The sequence below is a fragment of the Protopterus annectens genome, chromosome 16.part0 (assembly GCF_019279795.1).
Source record: "Protopterus annectens isolate FY-2018-M chromosome 16.part0, PAN1.0, whole genome shotgun sequence".
Taxonomy (NCBI): Eukaryota; Metazoa; Chordata; order Ceratodontiformes; family Protopteridae; genus Protopterus; species Protopterus annectens.
The window spans coordinates 315,350,743-315,375,142 of NC_056750.1; the positions used below are offsets into that span (position 1 = coordinate 315,350,743).

The 24,400-nt window shown below is 42.5% G+C and overlaps 1 protein-coding gene across 10 annotated transcripts in view; it reads right to left on the reverse strand.

The window, feature by feature from the left end:
• Positions 1-24,400, reverse strand: part of CAMSAP1 (calmodulin regulated spectrin associated protein 1) — a 1,635,252-nt gene that overhangs the window by 102,580 nt on the left and 1,508,272 nt on the right. For 6 of the 10 annotated variants that reach the window (XM_044057904.1, XM_044057903.1, XM_044057902.1 and 3 more), the window contains one exon: positions 9,894-9,929. The exons of the other annotated variants lie outside the window; for them this stretch is intronic. In XM_044057904.1, the coding sequence (XP_043913839.1) occupies positions 9,894-9,929 (36 nt within the window). The remainder of the gene's footprint in view (positions 1-9,893; positions 9,930-24,400) is intronic. 10 annotated transcript variants of the gene reach the window in all.

Genomic DNA, 24,400 nt, shown 5'->3' on the forward strand with positions numbered 1-24,400 from the left:
GTCTTGAATAAAAGCCTTGCCCCCTTTGTTCTGCTGGGACAGGTTGAATAGCCTTGATGCTGAGGTCAGAAAGTACTTGCTTTTGAGCCTCTGCCCACTGGTTTGGGGGGAGGTGTGGCCATCCACTTAGGGTTGGGAGTGAGTGGAAGTGGAATCTGTATACTATGGAAACAATGTTTAAAACCCATTTGTCTTGCGTAATGTATTGCCAGTTTTTTGCATGCAGGGTGGGTTTTCCTCTTAAATGTGCAAGTACTTGAGCAAGGCTTGGGGGAGTTAAGGATAAGTCATTGTGCAAGTTTACCACGGGGGGGGTGGCTTACTACTCTCTGTTTTAGACATGGGAGCACCCCACTGCTTAGATCTGTGCAAAAGACTGAAGTCTTGGGGGTCTGTTGCCCCTGGGTGTGGACTGAGAAGGCCTGTAAGGGACTGGAAAGGACCAGTTCTTTGAAGGCCAATGCCTCTTGAATCTAGGTGGCTGTATTTGTAAAAAATCTTTAACAGTTTGCATAGATTTAGCTTTCTCCTCCATCCTTTTGAGAACTTCTTCTGCTTTATTGCCAAATTGGCACTCTTGGTTTAAGGGTGCATCCAGTAATTTTGCTTTGACATGATCTGGCAAGTTTTGTTCCTTAACTCATTCACTCCGGAGCAGCTCAGAAAAAGCCGCCTGCTTAATTCCACCATAGGAACAACAGTGCAGCCTGAGCTTATTTTCAGAAAATCCATTTGCAATACCAAATAGAAAACAAATGTCCATAACTCTAAGAGCTAGACTAGAAATGTAAATGTGAAAGTCAGCAGACACTGACCTTTCCAACAGTGTAAATGTTGATAGTGCATATCAATCATTATTAAATATTTGGCGAGGAATGTTGATATTGTGCATATTTTTTACCTTTTTGGAAAAGCAAAGCACAATATCTTTGTCAATGTACCATGCAGATCCATACAATTTGAATTTCATTTGCTAGTATGAATGTCAGCTTTAAAATGACACCTTAACCATTACTGTGTGATGCTCCTTTCTTGAGATATTCACATAAATATGATTAATATATTTCTCATAATTGATAAATAAACAAAGCATAATATCTCATCACCTGTAACAGACAAAGCCTACATATCAGTGTAGAAGTTGTGCATCTGAATGTCAACTTCAAAGTGATGCATCATATTTGTGTGATCACCATGCTCCCTTGCAAAGATATGGACATAATAAGTATTGTAAATGTATAAATTTCATAATCGTACAAGACAAACTGTGATATCTGTACATGTGTACAGTGCACAGACACGGTTCTTTTACCATGTTGTAAGGAGTAACACTGTCTTCAAAATGAAGTATTACCTGGCAAACTGACGTGCTCCCTTGCAAAGTTATTTACCAAAATATGAAAAAAATCATAATTTTCATAACCTAAGTCCGAAACAAACTTTGATATCTGCACATGTGTGCAACATACAGGCACAATTCTTTTACCATGCTGGAACTATCAATACTGTCTTCAAAATGAGGTATTACTTGGCACACTGACATGCTCCCTTGCAAAGTTATTTACCAAAATATGAAAAAATCATAATTTCTACAACCTGAGCCCTAACAAATCTGATATATGTACATGTGTACAGCATTCAGAAGCAGTTGTTTTACCATGTAGACACGATTGCAAATATACACATTCTTGGTGTAGCCAACATACTGCTGAATGGGTACATGTAAAGAGAAAAAGCAAGGTAAGGACCGCCACTCCACTAATGAACCCAGGACAGGCATGGGACTCGTGGCAAGCAAGGCCATCTCATCTGTCCGATAGCTGTGCAGGAAGGCATGGACAAACCTGCAGAGGAAAGAAAATGCAACTCACTCAGATAGCCGATAACACTGCAGTCGCACAACCTCCTTCAGTGTCAGCAGTCTGCCTTACCTATGCCTTTTCTCTTTACATATGTCCATTCAGCAACAGACCTAAGGGATCAAGTTCTGTATTACTAAGCTCCTCATGTCATCTAAACTCTACACATGCCTGATAAAAGCAAACTAAAAAAAAGAAGTATTGCAAGATGGTCACTGACATATAAGATTGTACGTGGTAGCATTCTCCTGAAACAGTTGTTCTTTCTCAGCATCCTCACCAGCTCCTTACCACAGTTATTTGCCAAACTCAGAGAAATATATTTTACACAACACATTTCATAATAGAGTTTTACTTACTACACTGGTCCTACTTGGTCATTGGTGTTTTCCATTCTTCTCACAAGCTGCAGGTTACCAACCCTGCATAGCTCTCCTCACGCCATTGTGGAGATTGGTCAAGAACAATGCAATGCCCTCAGTCAGGTGAACGCCATCCCTTCTGAACAGGTGAACATCGTCTGCAGTGATGAAGTCATGGCAGATTGTAGATCCACTGACACTGTGCATCAAGCCATGCATGAACCCATTCTGTAAACGTCTGGCCTTGTGAGCTACCCATTGACTGTTTGCTGTTTTCCATATCTGTCAAAGAATTATATCAGTCCACACAAAATGACAACATGACTACCAAGACTTCAGGTGTTCAAAAATTGCTGTGATTTGAAACTGTAGCCTTCAGAGTGGTTGACTGATCACATCATTCCCTCCAATGTGCAGCACAAGAATGTTGAGATCAGGGCAGATGGAACACTTCTCTTCCAACAACTGCAGTAGTCCACTCCAATGCATACCTCTTCTTGCAATCCAGTACACCTTCGCACTGGATGTGGGGAAGCTCAAGTTGTACCGGTTTTCAGTTTCGTGGGCATGGCTTGCAGCACAGTGAATGTAGGAATGGCCACATACTCACACTCTCACTTGTCGTTCTCCTGGTCGTGAAGCCATGTCAGTGTCAGAAGGTGGACAAACCTGCAGAGGAAAGAAAGTGCAAACAGATTACTACTGATATTTGATAGACGTATTGGAAGACTACATATATATGTATATCATATGCATTACCTGGTTAGCCCATCCAAATCTTCCATCCTATCCACAGGGGCAGTATTCTTTGCATTAGGTACATAAGTGGTGATGATGCTTCAGAGGTACATACCTACTACCCATGAAAACACCAAAGTATACACAATGACTGACAAGGGGGCACAGAAAGGGCACATGTAAAGAGAAAAAGCAAGGTAAAGACCACCGCTCCACTAATATGCCAAGGACAGGCATGGGGCTCCAGATGTTGGTTATCTGAAGTGTCCCATAGCTGTGCTGGCTGCCCACTCAGACTGCTGATACCACTATTGTCTCACGACCTCCTTCACTGTCAACAGTCTGCCTTTCCTCTGCCTTTTCTCTTTACATGTGCCCATTCAGCTATGGACCCAAGGGATGAGGAACTGAAGTAACTCACTAATTGCTGCCTTGACCTTCATACATTTACTACCCTCACCTACATACATTGACTACACCTGAACAGAGGGAGACTGAGTGGAGAGCTACATCAAGGCAACACGTCAAAAGACCAAGACTGACCCAGGCTGTGTCTTTTTGCATGTGTCCTTCCCTGGAGGGAAACATTGCATCACAGTGGCACCCCCAAAGCCAAGCTTACCTAGGACAGCAGCACTATGGGACTGAGCTGAAGAGTCTCCAAGTTCCCAACTGCGATCCAGGTGGATAACAAGATCCATGGTGGCTGGGTATGCCCCCCATTGGTTTGAATAGCACAAAAGCTGGCCAGTGAGCCCCTTGGGTCATATGCATCGCTACTACACCATCCACCTGTAAGAAAAGATACAAATGAACCAAAGAAATCACCTCTAAATGAATGACAGACAAAATATGCAGATTCATCACCCCATCTCCCAAGACAGAACACTGTCAGACTGATCACAAAGTGAAGTGTATATATATATATGATTGTGAACAATGTATATATGTGCAAGTACACTATGTACATACATAATATATCCATACACACAAACATGGACACAGGAAGAAAAAAATCAGGGGTTTAGGAGGGTAGGTAGTTGATGAAGAATGAGGGGGGTTGCTTGCAATGACTCCAAGCAGAGAAAAACCACAACCTGTCTTGTGCATTCATCAAATCGACAATGACTTTGACTTATGTGAATAACAGTGACAGCAGCTGATACTTTTCCCAGAAAAGTGATAATGATTAACTCCTATATTGTAACTGCACGTACTGGTAATGTGATAATGACCTTCCTTTCATTAATGCAAAGGTATGCATGCTGAGACACAGGTGATAATTGCTGCACATAACCTGTTGTGTAGGCATTCATTATATTACACTGTGCAGCTGTTAGGTAACACAGACTCAGTATCATCAGCTAGTGAATCTGGGAGTCTTGAGGCAATGTTACAACTGCCTCATGTACACAGACAACCCTCTCCTCATCCCAACAAATTCCAACACATGTGAGAGATGCAACCATATAGCCAAACTGGAGGCTAAGCTCTCTCAACTCAGTACTGGCGTAACTAGTCAGGAGGAGAAGGAAACCACACTCTCTACAATTCCAGTCTCACATAGACCTACCACGACAACAAACCAAACACATAAACACACAAAAACATACTCGGAGGCTCTAAATAAAAATCTGCCTAAGCAGCAGAGACCTCCAAAGCAGACACCCAAGCAACCGCTACCCCAAAACAAAACACGTGCAACACATAGCTCACAAAGCCAGTGTGCCGAACAGTCACAGCCCTTAAGGCTAAACAACACACCTGATACACTTGTAATAGGTGACTCTATCGTCAGGCACACTGACGTCCCGCCACCAGGCTGAACAAGGAGAAGGTCACGGTGAGCTGCCTGTCAGGCGCTAGGATCCACCACATAACACAAGCACTCAGGTCACTCCAAGGCAAGTACAAATATGACTCAGTCATTGTCCATGCTGGTGTGAATGACCTGAGACGCACCTCCCTGGACTACATGAAAAGAGACATAGAGGAGCTCTCTGAGCATGTAGCCCAGGCTGGTATGACCCTGACCTTGAGTAGCATCTTACCCTCACCAAGAATGATGCCACAATATGAAGACAAGATGATCAATTTCAACAATTGGCTTAAGTGTTGGTGTCATTCAAAGGGGATCCAATGCCTGTCAGCCTGGGATGACATGCTCGACAAGCCACGATGCTTCGCTAGGGACGGCTTGCACCTGTCACCCCTGGGCTTTCGGATATTGGCAAAGGCTCTTGCTACCCCATAGTGCCTTTTTTTTAGGCAAGGCTCAAAAGACAAACCCACCTCCATAGGTATCACAAGGGATAAGAAACCAAGAGTAATGCTACTCAATGCCAGACGTCTAAACCTCAAGATGCACACACTCGAAACTCTCCTTAGCATGGAGAACATCGATATCTGTGCAGTAACAGAAACCTGGTTCAAGGCTCCCGAGAGCACCCCAGCACTATCAGGTTATACCTCATACCATGCTTTTCGGCCCCAAAACTTGGACCGAACCACAAAAGGAGGGGGAGTATCAATATTCGTCAAAGATACCCACACCTCCAGGTTGGTGGCACAGCACGAAGCATCAGAGACTATCCATGTGCAACTAACTGTGGGTAAAACTGCCTTCCAGTTTATAGCCTGCTACAGACTACCCTCCCAAACACAGGAACCCCACTTGGCCTTCCTGAGAATACTGGAAAATATGAAGGTCTCTCCAAACACCATTATATTGGGCGACTTCAACTACCCAAACATAGACTGGGAGCATTACTCTAGCTCCAACACTCTAGCCCAAAGGTTCCTAGAATTTATAAACTCAAATGCTATGGAACAACTTGTTACCACTCCCACAAGAGGGGGAAACATACTGGACCTGATCATCACCAACATGGGGACACTATGCTCCAGACCAGAAGTGTATCCCCCACTGGTAAGATCAGACCATAAACTAATCTCACTGGATATTCACATCCCGACCCCACCCCCTGCCCAGAAAACCACAGTGAAAAACTTCTCTAAAGCAAATTTCACACGCCTCAAAACCGAGGCGAAATCCTTCAAAGCCCCCGGGCCTGTGGAAAATACGGCCCAGACCGCAGAATCCTTTATAAACGCATTCTGAAGACCTTCAGGAATGCATGGATCATGCAATCCCAAATAAAACCAAGACCCAATCCTCCAAAGGCAGACGTCCTGTCTGGTGGACCCCAGCCATAAAGAAACTATACAATAGAAGGAGGAAGCTACTACATGATAGAGCAAAATCCCAAAAAGGGAAGGCATCTCTGATCAGTATTAGCAAAAAACTACGGGCACTCATAAAATCGTCTAAGGCCAGCTTCGAGAAAAAAATTGCACAGGACACTAAGGATAATCACAAGGCTTTCTTTAGTTATGTTAGGAACCTGGGTGGGAATTCCCAGATATGCTCAGAATTAGTCCAAAATGACAAAAAATACACCGAGTCCACAGACATTGCCAGCATCCTAGCTGACAGGTTCAGTGCAAACTTCTCCCCCCTCTCCCCACCAAAAGGGCAAATATCTATCCCAACAGAGTGCTGCCCCCCTGACATCTCAGATGCTCAGGTAAGAGCTGCCCTCTCCAAAGCAAAAAAACACAGCATCCATGGGACCAGATGGTGTCCCGGGCTGTGTCCTACATGAACTCCAAGAAGAGCTAAACCCAAACATAAAACTACTGTTCAATCTTAGCCTTACTACAGGATATGTACCCAAAGAGTGGCGTACAGCAACAGTGGTCCCTCTCCACAAAGGTGGTGCCTCAAAGGATCCTGGAAACTATCGCCCCATAAGCCTGACTAGCTTGGTCTGCAAAGCTATGGAAAAGATCATCATGGACCTCATAAATAAAGATATTGGGGACCTACAGACACTGGATCCTACCCAGTTTGGCTTTGTTAAGGGCAGATCCTGCCTCTTAAACCTGGTCGATTTCTTTGAAACAGTCACCAAGGCCATTGACGAGGGGAAGGTGGTCCACACAGCCTACCTGGACCTCGCAAAAGCCTTCAATACAATACCCCACTCGGGCATTATAGATAAGCTCACCAGCTTAAATATAAACCCCTATGTCACTAGATGGGTTGCAAACTGGCTCAAGGACAGAACCCACATGGTTGGAATTGCTGGAGCCATGTCAGACTCCAAACCAGTTACAAGTGGCATCCCACAAGGCTCAGTCCTGGGACCTCTCTTGTTCGGTATATATTTCTCGGCTGTACAGGCCAACACGGAAGGACTGTGGCTGATCAAGTTCGCAGATGACTGCAAACTGGGCACCATAATCAACTCTCCAGCTGACACAGGCATCCTCCAAAAGGGCCTCATAGAAACAGACAACTGGTGCCAGAGCCATGGCCTCAAGCTAAACGCCAAAAAGTGTATAGTCATCCCCTTTGGCAAAGACAAAATGCCCACAAATTACCACATAGGTGGTAATCCATTAAGTACAGAAGAAGTCATTAGGGACCTGGGGACCCAAGTTGATAGCAATCTCTCATTTGACAACCACGTGGCCAAAGTGGTTAGAAAAACATTTTATATAGCCCACCTAATCATGAAGGGATTCACATCTAGATCAGGGGAGGTCATCGTACCTCTTTACTCATCCCTCATCAGGCCCATAATTGAGTACAATGCCCCTTTTGGGATGTACCTTACCAGACACCTGCAGCAACTGGAAAGACCCCAAAAGTACCTCACCAAGAGGATCAAAGGGCTCAAACAGATGCCATATGCTGCCCGGTTAAGGAAACTCCAGCTCTACTCAGTGGCATACCGCCTGCTCAGAGGCGATCTGTGCCTGACGTATAAAGCCATGTCCAACCCGGAATTAATGGACATGCTGCACCTCAGAAAATCCAAATCCCATCGAGCTACGCTCGAGAGACTTGAACCTCAGCACTGAAATAAATAGGACATGCTGGAGGGACAGATTCATAACCCAGAGGCTCCCTTCACTCTGGAATAAAATCCCAGTCCAGGTTAGGCAGAGTCCCACATTAACTCTCTTCAAGAGGAATCTTGATGAGTGGATGGGAGATCGTAGGTTTACCCCAGCTATCACTTCTGTGTCACTGTTAGACAGAGGCACAGTATACTAACCTCAAAAAAAGGCATAGCAAAATTAATTTAAAATGGGTGGCGAAAGCCAAACACACTCTGGCTAGGCTTATAAATGCCCTAGGGCAGATAGCCTAGTATGAACCTATGAACCTATGAATCAGTAAGCAGAAGACCTGAGTCATTCAGTCAAACTGTATAACATTGAGATAATTACTGAGCCCTTCCTCCCACACAATCTGCCACTATATCACATTTCACTTTCACAAGGTCAAGTGAAACTAATGCCCAGAACATTGGAAATGGTTTCACTGGCACAGTCTCACTGTGACCATTATTACCAGAACATCAAGAAGCAAAATCTCCTTCTGTTTCACAGCTCACTTTTTGTTGGTCAAACTTTTGTATTTCTTCCTTGGCATGTTCTGCGTCAGAAATTATCTTCTCCCTACAGGAAAGAATATTCTGAAGTTAGCTGGTTACAGCTGTTTGAATCTCATGCCTACTTCTCAGCATTCCCTGATTAGTGGAATAAAGCTGCTACTCTTCTGTCTGGTGTACAGTGAGTAATAATTTTCCCCAAACGCTCTCCAGAGTCATTTGAAGCTTACAGTAAACTGGAGTTTAATTAGATAAATGACTACATATTTTCTAAGCACTCATAATCAGGAATAATATATTAAAAAGGAAAGTTTACAAAGGAAATGGTGGATGGATTTCATGCGTGATGCCATCTGTTTTTCAAGTACTTAGCTCATGCCAACGTAGATGGTGCTATTAAATTGTCATGTGCTTTGGCGTACCTAGCAAACAATGTATATGTAAACAGAGCAAACTCAGTTCTGACATTTGCTTAGTGATCATAGGTAAGTTTGCTGTTACATCAGCTATTTCATCCTTTGTTGAAGCCATTTACAAACGATCAAAATTGGGAACTCTGCTATTCGGGAAAATTAGGATGTGATCCAAGACCTGTAGGATTCTACATGTTCTACCCATATCTGTGTGGGATTTTTCCAAGTAGACCCATTTCATCCCACTTTCCCCCTAACATGGGTGATTGGCTATTCTGCAGTAGCCATATATGTTATATGTACTCTTGCCATTATTGACTGGTTTATGTCTGAGAAGGACATTTGTTGACCAGGCCATGTACTCACTTAAATAAATGCATTTGCCTCATATTTTTAGATATCCTGAAAGCATTCTGGTTAAAGTCATGACATAGACAAGGTGCATGACATACCAGAACACAGGTAGTACAACAGAGTTTCAACCTTTCAGGTCAGTCTACTGGTAAATGAATATAATACAGATGGTATAATTTTAAGCATGTTCCTCATAAAATGGGAATTATAATTCTAGGTCCATGGCTCAACAGCTCTGCAATAATATGAGTTGCTAATATTTATCTCAGTGTTTTACATCTGGGCATATGTTTCACAGTAGGCAAACAATGAAAACAGATATATTATTCCTGCACAAAAGGAAATTAAACTCTTTTGTAAATGCTGGTGCAACAAAAGAATGAGAGACGTACAATAAAGGTAAGTCTATTTTTAAATTCTTTTTACTTAATATGAGGATTCACTGTTAGACATGGTCCATTTCTTGTGTCAGCTGCCTTTCCCTAAAATCTCTATCAATAAGGACAACACAGAGAAATACTATAAGAGGAACCGCACCATGTTAGAATGGTGTATATGACAAAAGTACCAGAGAGGTATAACACATTATTTAAAAATAGCAATACAAAATGTTTGGTATGTTACCAATCTAACTTTTTAAACATTATAGCATTTTACAATGCAACACAGTTAACAGAGAAAAATAAAATTATGTTCAAATACCTTTTTGCATTAGTGGGTGTTGAGAAAATTGTCAACCTAATAATGAAAGGATAAATATCAAATATCACTCTCAATTAAAAATGCATACAAAACAAATAAAAATACATATAGAAATATAGAAATAAAATGAAACAAAATAAAATACAGGGCTATAAATAAGAACTACTCTTGTGTCATAAATTTCAACAGGACTGTCCAGTGATCTGCAGAAGACCACACTGACAAAGCCTGCTTGGTCATCTCCTGCCATCTTTGGGAATACCATCTCCAATGTGTCTGCGGGCACTCTTCCAAAAAATATTAAATAGAAAGGCTATCTGAAAATGTACCAATGCCTCTAAAGTCATTTTCATTTTCCCGTTTGGTAAAACTATCATAATTACTGCTCTCTTAAAATCTCCATTTCCACAACATCATTAAGCAAGACAGACACAGAAAACCTACTGGATCTCCTAATGCCCTCTCGTTTATATCCCTAGTGTCTACTATGATCTCCTAACTTCTGATTTTCTGTTGCTATCTGACAATCCTGGCCTTCACCTATCTACAAAGTTCCTCAAGGAAGCAGTAGCCTTAAGTGTGAATGTTTATAGAATTTTCTAAATGCCACCCTTGTATCCTTGCTAAATGTGACTGTCCCTCACTCCTCATTCTCAGGTCATCTAATCTGCCCATACTTTATTTGGTCTTTTGGTCTCCTCATTAATAATGTTATGAATACTTCCCCTTTAACCATCATGATCCTTTGTAACAACGAATCTGGATGTTTAAAGTTGGTAAATGCTGGGGAAAACAGCAAAACCTTAACTTCCACAAACGTATTCATCAAAACTTGCCATACATCGGAGAAAAACTAACCCAAGGTGACACAGCTATTCACAAAGGAATTATTTAAAAACTCTACACTCAGTGATACAGAGAGACTCAAATTCATATAATATCAGGGTTTGCTTCTGGATTTGTCCCAGATCAGTTGAGCACTTTGACTGCGAATGCTGTGAAAAGCACTTCCGGTTAACATAAAAAATGTAATTAGATTATAGTGACTTGGAGTGGGGCCTATTCCTGTCGTATGTTTACAAACTCAAAAGACTCGCAGAAATTAAAAAAAGAACATACACTACATTTCAAATGCTGTAAACATTTTGAAAACAATCGTAAACAGACAGAACACAACTTTTAGTCCTGCTTTCTCACGCTGCCAATGCTGTCTGCTGCTTGATCAATAAAACAAACCCATAAGCAGCTACCGATCAGGAATGACAGGCTGTACTAAAGCCAAATAAGCAAGGGCTTGACACCTGGCTATTTCTGCACAGCACTGCAACCGTGCTGTGGTCCGAAATGCACCTGCACTTCTAAACTGTGCTCTGACAACAGACTGTTCTGGACACTCGAGAAATTACAAGTGACTCAAGTGGATGTGCAGCGGGGGAACAGAAACTACGTAAAGTGGCCATGTATTTGAGCCGGATCGCTATACAAGCACAAAGTAGATCGACATTCTGCAAAATATGAAATGGTGTGCAGAGGGGGAACACAAACTAAGTAGAGTGGCCATGTATTTGAGCCGGATTGCTAAACAACCAGAAAGTAGATCAACATTCTGCAAAATATGAAACGTCTCTGACAACAGCATTAGAGCAAGATTTCATTACCTTTCTCCACACAGGACAATTACCACTGGCAACTTCAGTTTGTAATTAGGACCAGTGGGTACGTTATCTACCTTCCTCATTACCAGCACACCAACTGTCACCTTACCAGACACCACATGCTTTCCATCCAGCCACTCACACTATTCAGTCATACAACAGCTCAGCAAAAATGGTTCACAGCTAGGACTTCGGCTCAGTTTACGAACTACGAGACCAGCTGTAAGCCTTCCTCGAATCTCTCTCCTTATTTTTAAAATTTTAATGTAAAAGATTTTTGGATTGGAAAAAGAGCCTCCTTTATTCTGTACAATGAGCACTTACCTTGATGGAAGGAAGATCTACCTTGCAGCTGTTTTTCATGGATGTAATCTCCATTAGGATGAATTACCGGTGGTCTCCCAAAACGGTGCACAAAAATATTCTGCTACAGTAGACAGAAGATTCCAGTAGCAATAAAGCAAGTGACAATTGTTACTGGAGGACCCTCTATTTATTGTAACAGAACAAGGAAAATGCAGGTCGGGGGGGTTGGAGGTGTCAGACAAGTGGTGGCTCGGATTGCAAGAATCTGATTGGCTTCCACCACTTGGTTCTTGCAACACATATAGAATCGGCTTGCTGTGATCACAAGCAGATTCAGAGTGCACAGCAAGCCGATTTTCTCGTAAATTTTAAATATAAACATAATGTTAATCCACACTGAAAATTAAGTTGAGAAGGTACCTGACAAAGTTCAGGTACTTTTTCAATTTAATTTTAACAGTGCAGCTAAAACTTTACTACAAAGTTAACGGCACCTGTAGAAGGCACTCAGGTGGAACATCATGCTTTTTCATACGTCTCAGGGAGCGCTCGGGTGTAAGCACAAAGGCGCCCTGAGAAGTTACTCGGGGTTAATGAGTTAAGCCAAGCATGCCTTCTAAGAACAGACCCAGTGACTTCAACCCTACAAGATACTTCTAAAGCATCAAAACCACACTGCAAAGTATGTTTACCAATTTGGTCAGCAGAATGCATTAACTCTTGTAAATCTTTGTGTTCTGCACAGTCAGGACTCAACATCATTTTCTGTTTAATTAGCCCCATTATATGCTGCTGATACTTTAACATATGAAACTGGCAATTTAAAACCCTAATGGCCAGAGTAGCAGAGGTGTATACCTCCTTACCCCATCTATCTAAAGCCCTAGAATCCCTGTCAGAAGGGGTAGGATTCTTGGCAGTAGTGGCCTTAATGCCTTTTGGTCCTTGGGAAATGGTCTCTGGATGCGCAGTAGGATTCTTGAAAAGGAATTTGAGAGAGTCAGGTACTCTATAGTACCTGTCAAGTTTCCTGGGAGCTGGAGGCAAAGTATCCAGGGTAAGGCTGGATTCCACGAAGACATCATCTACAATCTCCAGAACAGGAGGGATAGCTACAGGCCTGTGCTGAAGCAGGTTTAAAAATTCCCTGAGTCTCTTTTTGTACTGAGAGTAGTCCTGGCTTTCCCAGTGGAAATCCTCCCTAAGGGTATGCAGGGTTTCACCAAAAGAAAAATCTTCTGGAGGGGAAGCAGAGGGAATGAAATCCTCTGCATCAGAATCCTCATAGGTAGATAAGGGTATGTCCTGGTAGTCAGAAGGAACAGAAATATCAGATTCCTGATCAGAAGAATCAGAAAGAAAATCAGTTCTAGGTCTCTGAGGGGGAAGGCTGGTTCCCCTAATAAAGGTAATAAGGTCTTCAGCCATTCTAATCATTTGTTTTTGAGGCCTGTGGGCCTGAGAATGTGTTTTGATCGTCGGTTTCCTAGGTGTAGTACGAACTTTAGGCCTGAGAAATTCAGTACTTTTGGCTTGAAACAAAGTAGTCGGTTTAATATGGAAATCGGTAGGCCTGAATACACCCTCAGAAGCAGGTGCCTGCACAGCAGCTCCGGATCCATCCAAGGTAGAGACATCCGCAGGTTCCATAGTTGGAGAAGCATCTCGCGGCATATTGGACTCCGAATGGTTCTCAGTAGAGGCCTGCAAATCTGTAGAAGCAGGTATCAGGGGCTGCGAAAGCGCCTCACTGAGTACCAGCGGACTGGTGACTAGCTTAATGGTAGCGTCAGTGGCAGTTTCGAACCTATGCAGTCTGTCTCTGTCTTTATCCTTACGTTTTTTCAGAAGATCGGTAGTTGGATGGCTTACCAACGCCATTTCAGAGTACTGAGATTGAGAGCGAAAGTATTTAGCTACAAAAATTGCCCAACGACGGATAGTTTGGGCATTGAACAAGACACAAAACTGACAGCAAGGGATGTCGTGGTCTGAGCCTAAACAGGTGACGCAGTAAGAATGAAAATCTCTATGAGGTATTCGCTTTACACAGGGAAGACAATTATTAATTTTTTCTGACATCGGTTAGAGCAAGAAAAAAGGATCCCAACGAGTACTTATCTTTTAGAAGACTTCAGGTGTGAAACTCAAAAAAGAAAATTTCAGGAGTCGGCCGACCAGCACTTGCGAACCTCTTCCGCTTTGGGGACACTGCACGGCAAGAAAGACTGATGTAATGGTGTCGGCTGCATGTTTTATACCCCTGACGACCTGATGTCATGGAAGAAGCAACAGCATCCAACGCAGAAATCCCAAGACTCTGGTATTCAGGCCGGCTGAGGGCTACCTGCAGGCAGATACCCCAAATATGATGACTGCAACATCTGAGCTTGTAGGTGGACTTGGATGTCCAAGGCCGTGTGCCACAGGGCCATGGCTAACCTGCAGAGTGGGTATAAGAATGGGTTCCCCACTGCTTGTTGATGTACCACATAACTGTGGTGTCTGTTTTTATTAGCAGTTGTCCTGAAAAGAGTAGGGATCTGAAAGCTGTCAGGGCATTCTGTACAACTAGCATCTCTTTCTGGTTGATGTGCAGATGAATCTGACTTGGGCTCCAGTGGCTCTGAATACATTTACCAGCCATATGAGCCCCCCAGGCATAGTCTGATGCATCTGTGGTCAGGGTTTGGGTGGCGTGGGGTAGAGTGAATGTCTGTCCCTTGTTGTGGTTGCATGCTTCTGCCCACCAAAGGAACTCTGTCCTTAGACAGGGTATGATAGGAATGACTGTTTCCAGGTCCTGAGAATGTTGGCACCAAAGACTTTTTAAATACCACTGAAGTTTCCTCATACGCAGTCTTGCATATGGAATTAGCAGTACACATGAGGCCATGAACCCTAGGGCTTGCAGTATTTTTCTTGCAGATAGCTGGGTTCTGGTGGCCATTTGTTTGAAGTAATCTGTCAGATAGACTTGTATTTCTGAAGTGAGGAATGCCATCTGGGAAGCTGTGTCCAAGCTTGCTCCCAGGAATACAATCTTTTGACTGGGTGCCAATGTGATTTATTTTCGTTGATGGTATACTCCAAGGAAGTGAGAAGGCTTTTTACAAATGCCAGGTGCTGAAGCAGCAATTCCTGACTGTCCACCTGAATCAGGAAGTCGTCCAAGTATGGGTCAATTTGGATATTTCTCTGCCTGCAGTATGCAATGGCTGGAGCCAGGCATTTTGTGAATACCCTGGGTGCAGTAGATAAGCCAAAGGGAAGTGCAGAGAACTGATAATGCATAGATCCTGCCCTGAAATGTAGATACTTCCTGCATGACTCCCTTAAAGGGATGTGCAGATAGGCTTCTTTTAAGTCTAGTGTGACTAACCAGGCATCCTTGGCTAACATAGGAAGAAGCTGTTGCAGGGTAAGCATTTTGAATTTTGGTACCACCAGAAAGGTGTTGGGAATTGAAAGATCCAGAATTGGGCGCCAAGAGCCCTCTTTCCTGGGTAGCAGGAATAGTCTGGAGTAGAATCCTTGACCCCTCTGTTCTACTGGAACAGGCTGAATAGCTCTGATATTGAGCAGGGAAAGTACTTGGGTTTGAACCTCTGCCTCCTGGTTTGGAGGAAGGTCTGGAAACCTGCTTGGGGTTGGCAGAGAATGGAAATAAAAATGTACCCCTGGGATACAATGCTGAGGACCCATCGGTCCTGGGTGATGGACATCCAGTTTTTTGCATGAAAGGCAAGTTTTCCTCCTAGGGGCACAAGCAGTTAGACAGGGCTGGGAAGTGGATTGAAGAAGTCATTGTGAGCTTTTTCCATAAGGAGGTGGCTTACCACTCCCTGCTTTAGGGGGTGGAGGCACTCCATTGCTTAAAGCTCTGCATACCCTGATACTGTAGTATGGGTGGTCTGTTTCCCCTGGGTCTTATTTAAGAAGGCCTGGAGGGGGCTGGAAAGGACCAGTGTTTCTGAAGGGCTATGCCTACTGAATCTAGGTGGTTGCACTTGTAAGAATTCTTTAACAGTCTGCATAGATTTAACTTTTTCTTCCATTTTTTTAAGAACCTCTTCTGCTTTGGTGCCAAACCAAGAGTCCTTATTCAAAGGAGCATCTAGTAATTTCGATTTGACATGATCTGGCAAGGTCTGCTCCTTCAGCCAAGCATGTCTTCTTAGTACAGAGCCAGTGACTGCTGCCTGCAAGATGCTTCTAGGGCATCAAAGCCACACTGCAAAGTATGCTTACTGACTTGTTTTGCAGAGTGCATAAGCTCCTGCAATTCTTCACTTTCTGCACAGTCTGGAAAAGTTACCACTTTTTTTAATAAGCTCCTTTAGCATGTGAAACTGGCAATTCAAAGCCTTGATAGCAAGAGTTGCAGAGGTATATACCTTCTTACCCCATCTGTCAAAAGCTCTGGAATCCCTGTCCGAAGGGGTGGGATTCTTGGCTGTAGTAGCCTTGATACTTTTAGGCCCCTGGGAAATGATCTCTAGGTCAGCAGTAGGATTCTTGAACAGAAACTTGTGAGTATCAGGTACTCTGTAGTACCTATCACGTTTCCTAGGGGCAGGAGGTGAAGTGTCAGGAGTAAGACTGGATTCTATGAAAACATCATCCACAACATCCAGGACAGGGGGTATAGCTAAAGGACTGTGCTGAGGCAACTCTAAAAATTCTCTGTCTCTTTTTGGACTGAAGATAGTCTTGGCATTCCCAATGCTCTCTTAAAGTATGCAAGGTTTCACCAAAAGAAAAATCCTCTGGAGGGGAGACAGAGGGAATGGATTCCTCTGCATCTGAATCCTCACAGGTGGATAAGGGCATGTCTTCATAATCAGAAATGTCAGAGTCATCTTACTCCTGATCTGCAGAACCTGAACGGGACTGGGTTCTTTATCTCTTTGCAGGGGAAGGCTGACTTCCCCTAATCAGTGTAATAAGGTCTTCAGCCATTCTAAGCATTTGTTTTTGTGGCATGGGAGCCTGAATATGCCCTTTGGTTGTCGGTTTTCTAGGAGTAGTGCGTACTCTGGGCCTAAGAAACTGGTTGTTATGGTTACAAATGAAGTTGTCGGCTTAATTCAAACATCAGTACAGCGAAGAACTGCCTCAGAAGCCGGTGCCTGAACAGCGGCTCCAGACCCATCCAAGGTAGAGACATCTGCAGGTTCCATAGTAGAAGAAGCATCTTGTGGCATACCGGACTCCGAATGGGTCTCAGCAGAGGCCTGCGAATCCACTGAAGCGAGCATCAGAGGCTGCAAAGGTGCCTCACTGAGTACCGGCGGACTAGTGACTAGCTTGACGGAAGTGCCGTCGGCAGTTTTGGACCTATGCGGTCTCTCTCTGTCTTTATCCTTACGTTTTTTCGGAAAATCAGTAGTCGGATGGCTTACCAAAGCTATTTCAGAATACGGAGATCGTGAGCAAAAGAATTTAGCGACAAAGAGAGCTCGACGATGAATGGTTCAGGCGTTAAACAAGGCACAAAACCGACAGCAAGGGATGTCATGGTCTGGCCCTAAACAGGTGACGCAGTAAGAATGAAAATCTCTGAGAGTTATTTGCTTTCCACAGGGAAGACAATTGTATCGGTTAGAGCAAGAAAAAAGTATCCCCACCGGGGTACTTAGCTTTAGAAGACTTCAGGATTATTCAATTTGAAAATGAAAAATTCAGGTAGCAGCCGACCGGCACTTGCAAAATGCTTCTGTTCGGGTTCCTCCTCAGCAAGAAAGACTGATGTAATGGCATCGGCTGCCTGTTTTTATACCCCTGACAACATGACGTCAGTCCTGAAGTGACAGCAACCGACACAGAAATACTAAGTCTCTGGTATTCAGGCCGACTGAGGGTTACCTGCAGGTAGATAACCCAAGTGTGATGACTGCAACAGTGAAACACGAAGAACATCCTTGGTTCTTCAGACCCCCTCTGCCATGAGGGCGGCATCTGTTGTATCCCCCTCTGCCTCTGGGGGAAGGGGAATCCAGAGCATCCTGGGGAGAACCTTTAGACTTCCTGAACCACATCTTCCTAACACCACACTGATTCCTAGAGAAGGATCTTTGTGGGCTGGAGAAGCTGATCCCAACGGCCGACAAAGTCTTCCCATCCTTCTCAATCTGGACTAAAGTATCACGGACCGCTTTCTAAACAAGGTGGAACCATCAAAGGAGGCATTCATGAAAGATGGCTTGAAAGGCTCTGAGAAAGCACAAAGCTGGAGCCAGGCATGTCGCCTAATAGCTATGCCTGTTTTGGCAGCCCGAGAGGCAGCTTTAGTCGCATGTGATAGGAGCCTCATGGAAGTATTTGAGACAGAAGTAAGGGTGGCCAAGCAGGAGGAAAAAAACTTTTTGGCATCTGCAGACATGGACCTTGGGGCAGGCTCCACAACCTCTTTGCCCAGGTCCCTCTGCAGTCTGATTACAATAATTAAGCGTATGCAAGGCAAATGTGGCTGACACACAGGTCCGCTTGACAAAAAGATGCACAGCCCAAGACTTCCTGTCTAGAAGATGGACCGTAGAGCTCTCCTGTGCAACCTTTTTTTTTGTGGCTGCCGCAACCATCATGGCATCAACCGGTGACCCTTTGGACCAATGCTGCCTATCTGAGGGTGTGCTAAGTACTTTTTCTGGGTGTCTGGTGGGGTCTACCACATTTGATCGACAGACCATTTGATCGACACTCATTTGGTCTTAAGTTCATTTGATCGAAAAACAGTATTCAAGGCATAAAACTGGGATTTGTCCCCCTCCCCAATGTCGTGTGACCCTGGAGTTGATATATATAGTTAGGGGTGTGTGGGGGGGCACTGCCCCCACACTGGGGGGTGGGGTGAAGCCCCCCACCTATTTTCATTTAAAAGAAGAAAACAAAACAAAAAGTACACATTTTAAATGAAAATAGGTGGGGGGCAGAACCTGAAAGGAGAATGACCCTGTCTGAAATAGTCTTGTGGTGGTGAGTATTATAAAAGATAATAGCTTTAGGTAACCATTTGGAAACAGTCTGCTTTGACACCGGCTGACCCGTCTTTCCTTCACAAGAAATGAGCAACTGATTCAAAGATCTGAAAGATTTTGTTCTGGCAAGATAGTAACTGAGCTGTTTGAGAACATACAAGGCATGGTGTATCCTTTCTTTCTCATTTTTACGTTCAGGAAAGAAAACAGGGAGATGGGCAGTTTGGCTTAAAGTAAACCCAGATATCACTTTAGGCATAAAAGGATGATTCGTTCTCAAATAAACCCTGTCCCTGTGGAAAATGAGACAGGGTTGACTCCCAGTAAGAGCTTGCAATTCAGATACCATTCTTCTAGAGGTCAGAGCAATCGGTAAAGCTGTTTTTCATGTTAAAAAACACAAGTTAGCCAGGTTAGCTTGTTCAAATGGAGCAAGTATTAGCTTCTCTAAAACAAAATTAAGATCCCAAGGAGGAGCCACTAAGTTTTCTTGTAGGCCTCTTAAGCAAAACCCCTTTTAAAAATATTAAAAAAAAGAATGTACTGAAAGAGGAGGATCCAAGGGCAGACATGCTGAAATGGCAGATAAATGAACCTTGACAGAGAAGTAAGAAAGACCACAGGATAGCAACTCACACAAATATTGTAAAACCAAAGAACAACTAGCCGTAAATGGGTGCTGGTTATAGTGTTAGCACCAACTAAACCTTTTCTACTTGCTAATATATGTCTTTCTAGTAGCAGGCTTTCTTGTTTCCATTAGTACTTGCTGCAAATCTTCAGTAAACAGGTGCCTAAAGGGAATTAAGACCTTATCATCCATGCAGTTAACTGAAGTTGATTAGTGTTGGGGTCTATCAAACACCCCTTATCTTGTGTGAGTAGAGCCAGCCTGTGAGGAAGCTTGCAGTAATTGCCCCTGGCCATTTCCAAAACAAGGGAGAACCACTGCTGTCTTGGCCATAAGGGTTTTGCCACAATGATCCTGGAGGACTTCTAATGAATCTTCAGAAGTATCTTGGATATCAGTGGAAAGGGTGGAAAAAGAATTCAGTAAAATTCCTGTCCAAGGAAAAGAAAAGGCATCTGTCTTCCAGGTCTTCTTGTATGCTGTCCTGGAAAAGAATCTTGAAAGCTGATTGTTCAGAGAGGAGGCAGAGAGGTCTATATAAGGAACTCCTCACTGGTAGATCAAATTTAGGAAGATTCCCTCAAAGTTTTCATCCATAAGGGTCTGCCCTGGTCCTGCTCACAATGTTGCCCTAACAGAATGTAGGATGCCTGTATAATGAGATTGTGCTGTGAAGCTATAACCCAAGCTAACATGACTAGTCTGCAAAGGGGGTACAATCTGGTTTTCCCTTGCTTGCTCATGTACCACATGGCTGTGGTATTGTCTGTAACCACTTGAAGAGGTCCTGGGGACTAAAGATGGTTCAGACAATTGAGTAACTTGATCAGGGCAAGCATCTCTTTGACATTTATGTCCTTGCATCTGTTCTAGGTTAGCCATATCTCTGCACTTCTATCTGTCCTGAAACTGCTTCCAAAACGATATTTGAAGCGCCTGTGGCGACTGACAGCTTTGGAGCAGACAGGAAGAAGGGAGACCTAGATTTAAGAATATCTGTTGTCTCCACCAAACTATTTGCCTTATGACAAACCATCTGGATTTGAAAAGATAAAGGACGTTGATGCTGGGACTAAAGAAATTTCAGATACCACTATATCTTTCTCAAGTGGAGTCTTGCCAGGGGTATCATAAGAATCACAGATGTGAGGTATTCCCTCACAATGACCAAAGGTTGAGTGGAAACAATTAGAAATAGATCTAGATAAAGATTATTTTTTTCCTGTTAAAGGAAAAACTCTCCTAACTGAGATGTCCAGCTGATATATCAGGAGAACACAATCCTGTGTGAAGGAGTCAACAAAGATTTCTGAATGTTCTCTTGGAATCCCAGCTTGTGTAAGAGACCTCTTACCTAAGTGAGAGATTCCTGACACTTTGAAAAAGACTCTGCAAAGATTAGCAAGTTGTCTTAATATGTATACCCTGTAGCCTGCAATGAGCTATAACTGGAGCTAGACACTTTGTGAACACTCTTGGTGCAGTGAATAACCCAAAAGGCAAGAACTGATTATGTGATCCAGACACACAAAACCTTAAGAAATGTCTGAAGTCTGTATGAACAGGAATTTGATGATAAACACCTTTTAAGTCTAGTGTCAGGAAACTTCAATGAGGAAGAAAAGGTAATAGGTTGTGAAGTAGCATCATTTGGGCACTATCACAAACAGGTTTAGGAAAGAAAGAAAGATCCAGAACTGGTCTCCAAGAATTTTCTTTCTTTGGTACTAGGAACATCCTTGAATAAAAACCCTTCCCTACCGGAGAAGGAGGTATTGGTTCTGTAACTCCTTGGAACAGCATGTGATGAAGAACTGGTGGAAAGGAAAAGAGTTTCACCTGGAGGCTACAGACTGACCATGTAGAAAGAGGGAATCTTCATTTGTAACCGTGATGAATGATTTTCAGAACACATTTGTCTGGAAATATCTCTTGTCAAATAATAAAATGTAGATTCAGACTTTCTAGGGGAAAAAGAGGCCAGGGTGGGGCGGGTTCATAAGATCTATTGAACAGTCATTCAAACTTGTTGGAGTGCCCTTGGTTTTGAGAGATTAAATCTTCTTTTTGGAACCCCTTTGTCGTTTCTTCTTAAATGTTTGTTTACCTGTACTTTGTTGAGACTGTTTATTCAGTTTTTTGTCAAAACTGGATGAGGAGATAGAACATCCCTTGGACAATTTGGAAAAGGAGGGCTGAAACTCTTACAGATTTCTCTGAATCAGGTTGCCCCTGTCATCACACTTTTATATCATCTCTGCAGCAGAGAGGCCAAACACAATCTCTATCCAAGGAAGAATTTAAAATCTCATTTTTATCACTATCTGAGAGGTTCTGAGAATGCAGCCATGCAAACCTCCTCAAAACAGTATCAGTGGCCATAGCCCAAGAAGAAGCATCAAGAGTCATATACACAATGTAAATAATGAGCAGTGACCTGTGTAATAGAAGAAACCAAGGTATTTAAAGCAGATTTGTCCTTACAAGAACAAACTGTACATAAAACATTCCTCATACTGTCACAATTTGTCACAAACTTTAACATATGAGCTTGACAATTCAGAATTCTGAAAATAAAAGTTGCAGAAATATACATTATTTTCCCATACCTATCAATAATTTTCCCCACCCTTACCAGATAGAGTATGACTGGAATTAACTAAATGCTTAACAGCAGTGGGATCAACTAAAGCTATAGCTGCTGGCTCAGGTTTGGGAATAGTGTATACAAATTTAAAAGATTGAGGAACTTTATACATCCTATTTGACTTTTTGGGGCAGCTGACTATCCTAGAAAGCCTTAGAAAAGCATACTCTTCGGCAGCAGTAAACCTTTGAAGGGCTTTATGTCCAAACTTGTCTTTTGGTCAGCTCAGTTTGAGTTGCCTGACAGTCTGGGTACGTGGTAGGTGCCCTGAAGCTTTGAAAGCTGGTCAGCTGTTTATCTTCAGCAGGGTATAACTCATATAGCTAAGGCTATGGCAGCAGTGATCAATATGATTAACATCACAAATTTCAATGTTGAATAATGTACAGACTATAAACTATGGGTACATGCCCATACAGAATAACACATGGTCTATGTATGCAAAGGTTAACCTTCTGGATCAGTTTAGCATGGTGAGTGATTTTGGGTCTTCAATGACAGGTATTTTAGTCTAAAGTTACATGTCCCCAGAACCATTTCTAGAAGTTTGGAAGTGAGGTATGATGTGTGAGTCATGTACAAACTTTAGCAGAATTCCAAACACCATAGCTTTAGTCATCCTAAATATATCTGCAATTTATGGGTAAAGAAACATTGTTGGACTAGAGCAACATCTTTGTCAAGAACCTTGTTTGTTTATTCAAACTTGTTAACTGGGGTAAAACATTTATCGAAATGGACCTACTTCAGATTTGGTCTGGACAAAGTTAAGGGGCAGCATGCAATATACAGGAAACATTTAAATTATCAATAAAGCACACAAAATGAGTAATGCAAAAATAAGTAACAAGTATCAATGAAACAAACTGAAAAGTTAGCTGTGGTTACATAACTGGATCAAATACAATGAACTAAATGTAAGAGTTCAGTGATGAAATGCAAGGTTAAAATGAAAGGTGGGAGATAATGGAATGGAGAAGACTAAATGATGCCAAAGGCACATAAAACTTAAGTAGACAGAGAGAGATAAAGTATTCAAGCAGAAGAAAGCATGAAGAAGAGAAAGAGTAAAAAATGAGGTTGTTTACATACATTTTAAAGGAATATGCTTTGAGGCACATGAAGGGAAAACATTTATACTGTACTATCACACATTACACTACTGCCTTATCCATAAAGCATTTGCACTTATCAGCCTTCTGTAAATGGACTTTCAAGTTAACAAAGAGCTAGAGTATCTGTTAACGTGAGACCTGGTGCAAACAAGCTGTGCTTTGAGTAATGCCTTGTAGTGGAAGAGGCTCCAAAGAAAGGGTGCATTTTCTGGGTGTGAATGTAGGTTGTGGGCTCTTTCCCTTGCTGATAGTCTCCCTGTAAGGCATAGGAATGAATTCATCATTAGGAGTTTGTACAGAATGGGGCTGTTGTTCCTCAGAAACACCAGATCTGCATGTCACATATAGGTTTGCACCTGCCAGGTGACAAGTATTAATGCTAAGGAATAACAGCAACAACTTCAATATGAAGTTGTGTGGTACCTGCATTGATGGGTAGAAGGATAACAGTTCTTATGTTCCTCTTGATCAGATATGGAGCAAATCAGATGTCTGCACCATATGCCACTCCTGCCTTTCAAGCTCTATGAGTAACAATGAGAAGTCCCAGTAAGTCAAAGGCTCAGTGTGTGTAGGTTAAAATGGCATGGCCAGCTTCTTTTGCTCCATGACATGGCAGGCATAGTCTGCAAAAGAGAAGAAAGCTGTTGCACTGTTGCATTCCTCTCTAATGGCAAGGTGGCACTGAAAGATTATCTTGTTAGTTAAAATGTAGTTTACCCAAGTGGCTATAATTTTTCCGAATACTTTGGATAGCCTACGTTCAATAGAGATAGTTAACAGATTTGGGGGCAGGAAGGGTTTCCTACTGGGTAGACAACAGTCATCTTAAAACAGTCAAGATAAACATCTAAGGTGAAGAAGAAATTAAGTATATCCATAAATGTGAACAATTACTTTTTCATTCCTTATACCTTTGTTACTCTCCCTTCTTCACTTACCTCCTTACTTCCATCAAACTATCTTTCCTGGCTTTCTTTTTAAATATACCATAAGCCTGTTTTCCCTCACTTTATATTGCAATTCCTGTTTGTATTAGACTAACTCACCTTTAATTTCTCTACAGATTGTCTAAAATTTCTATGAATATTAAATGATTGTATTGATTCATAACCAATGTTTTATATTATCACTAAATTGTTATAATTATTAAAACTGCAGATGGTTTTGTTT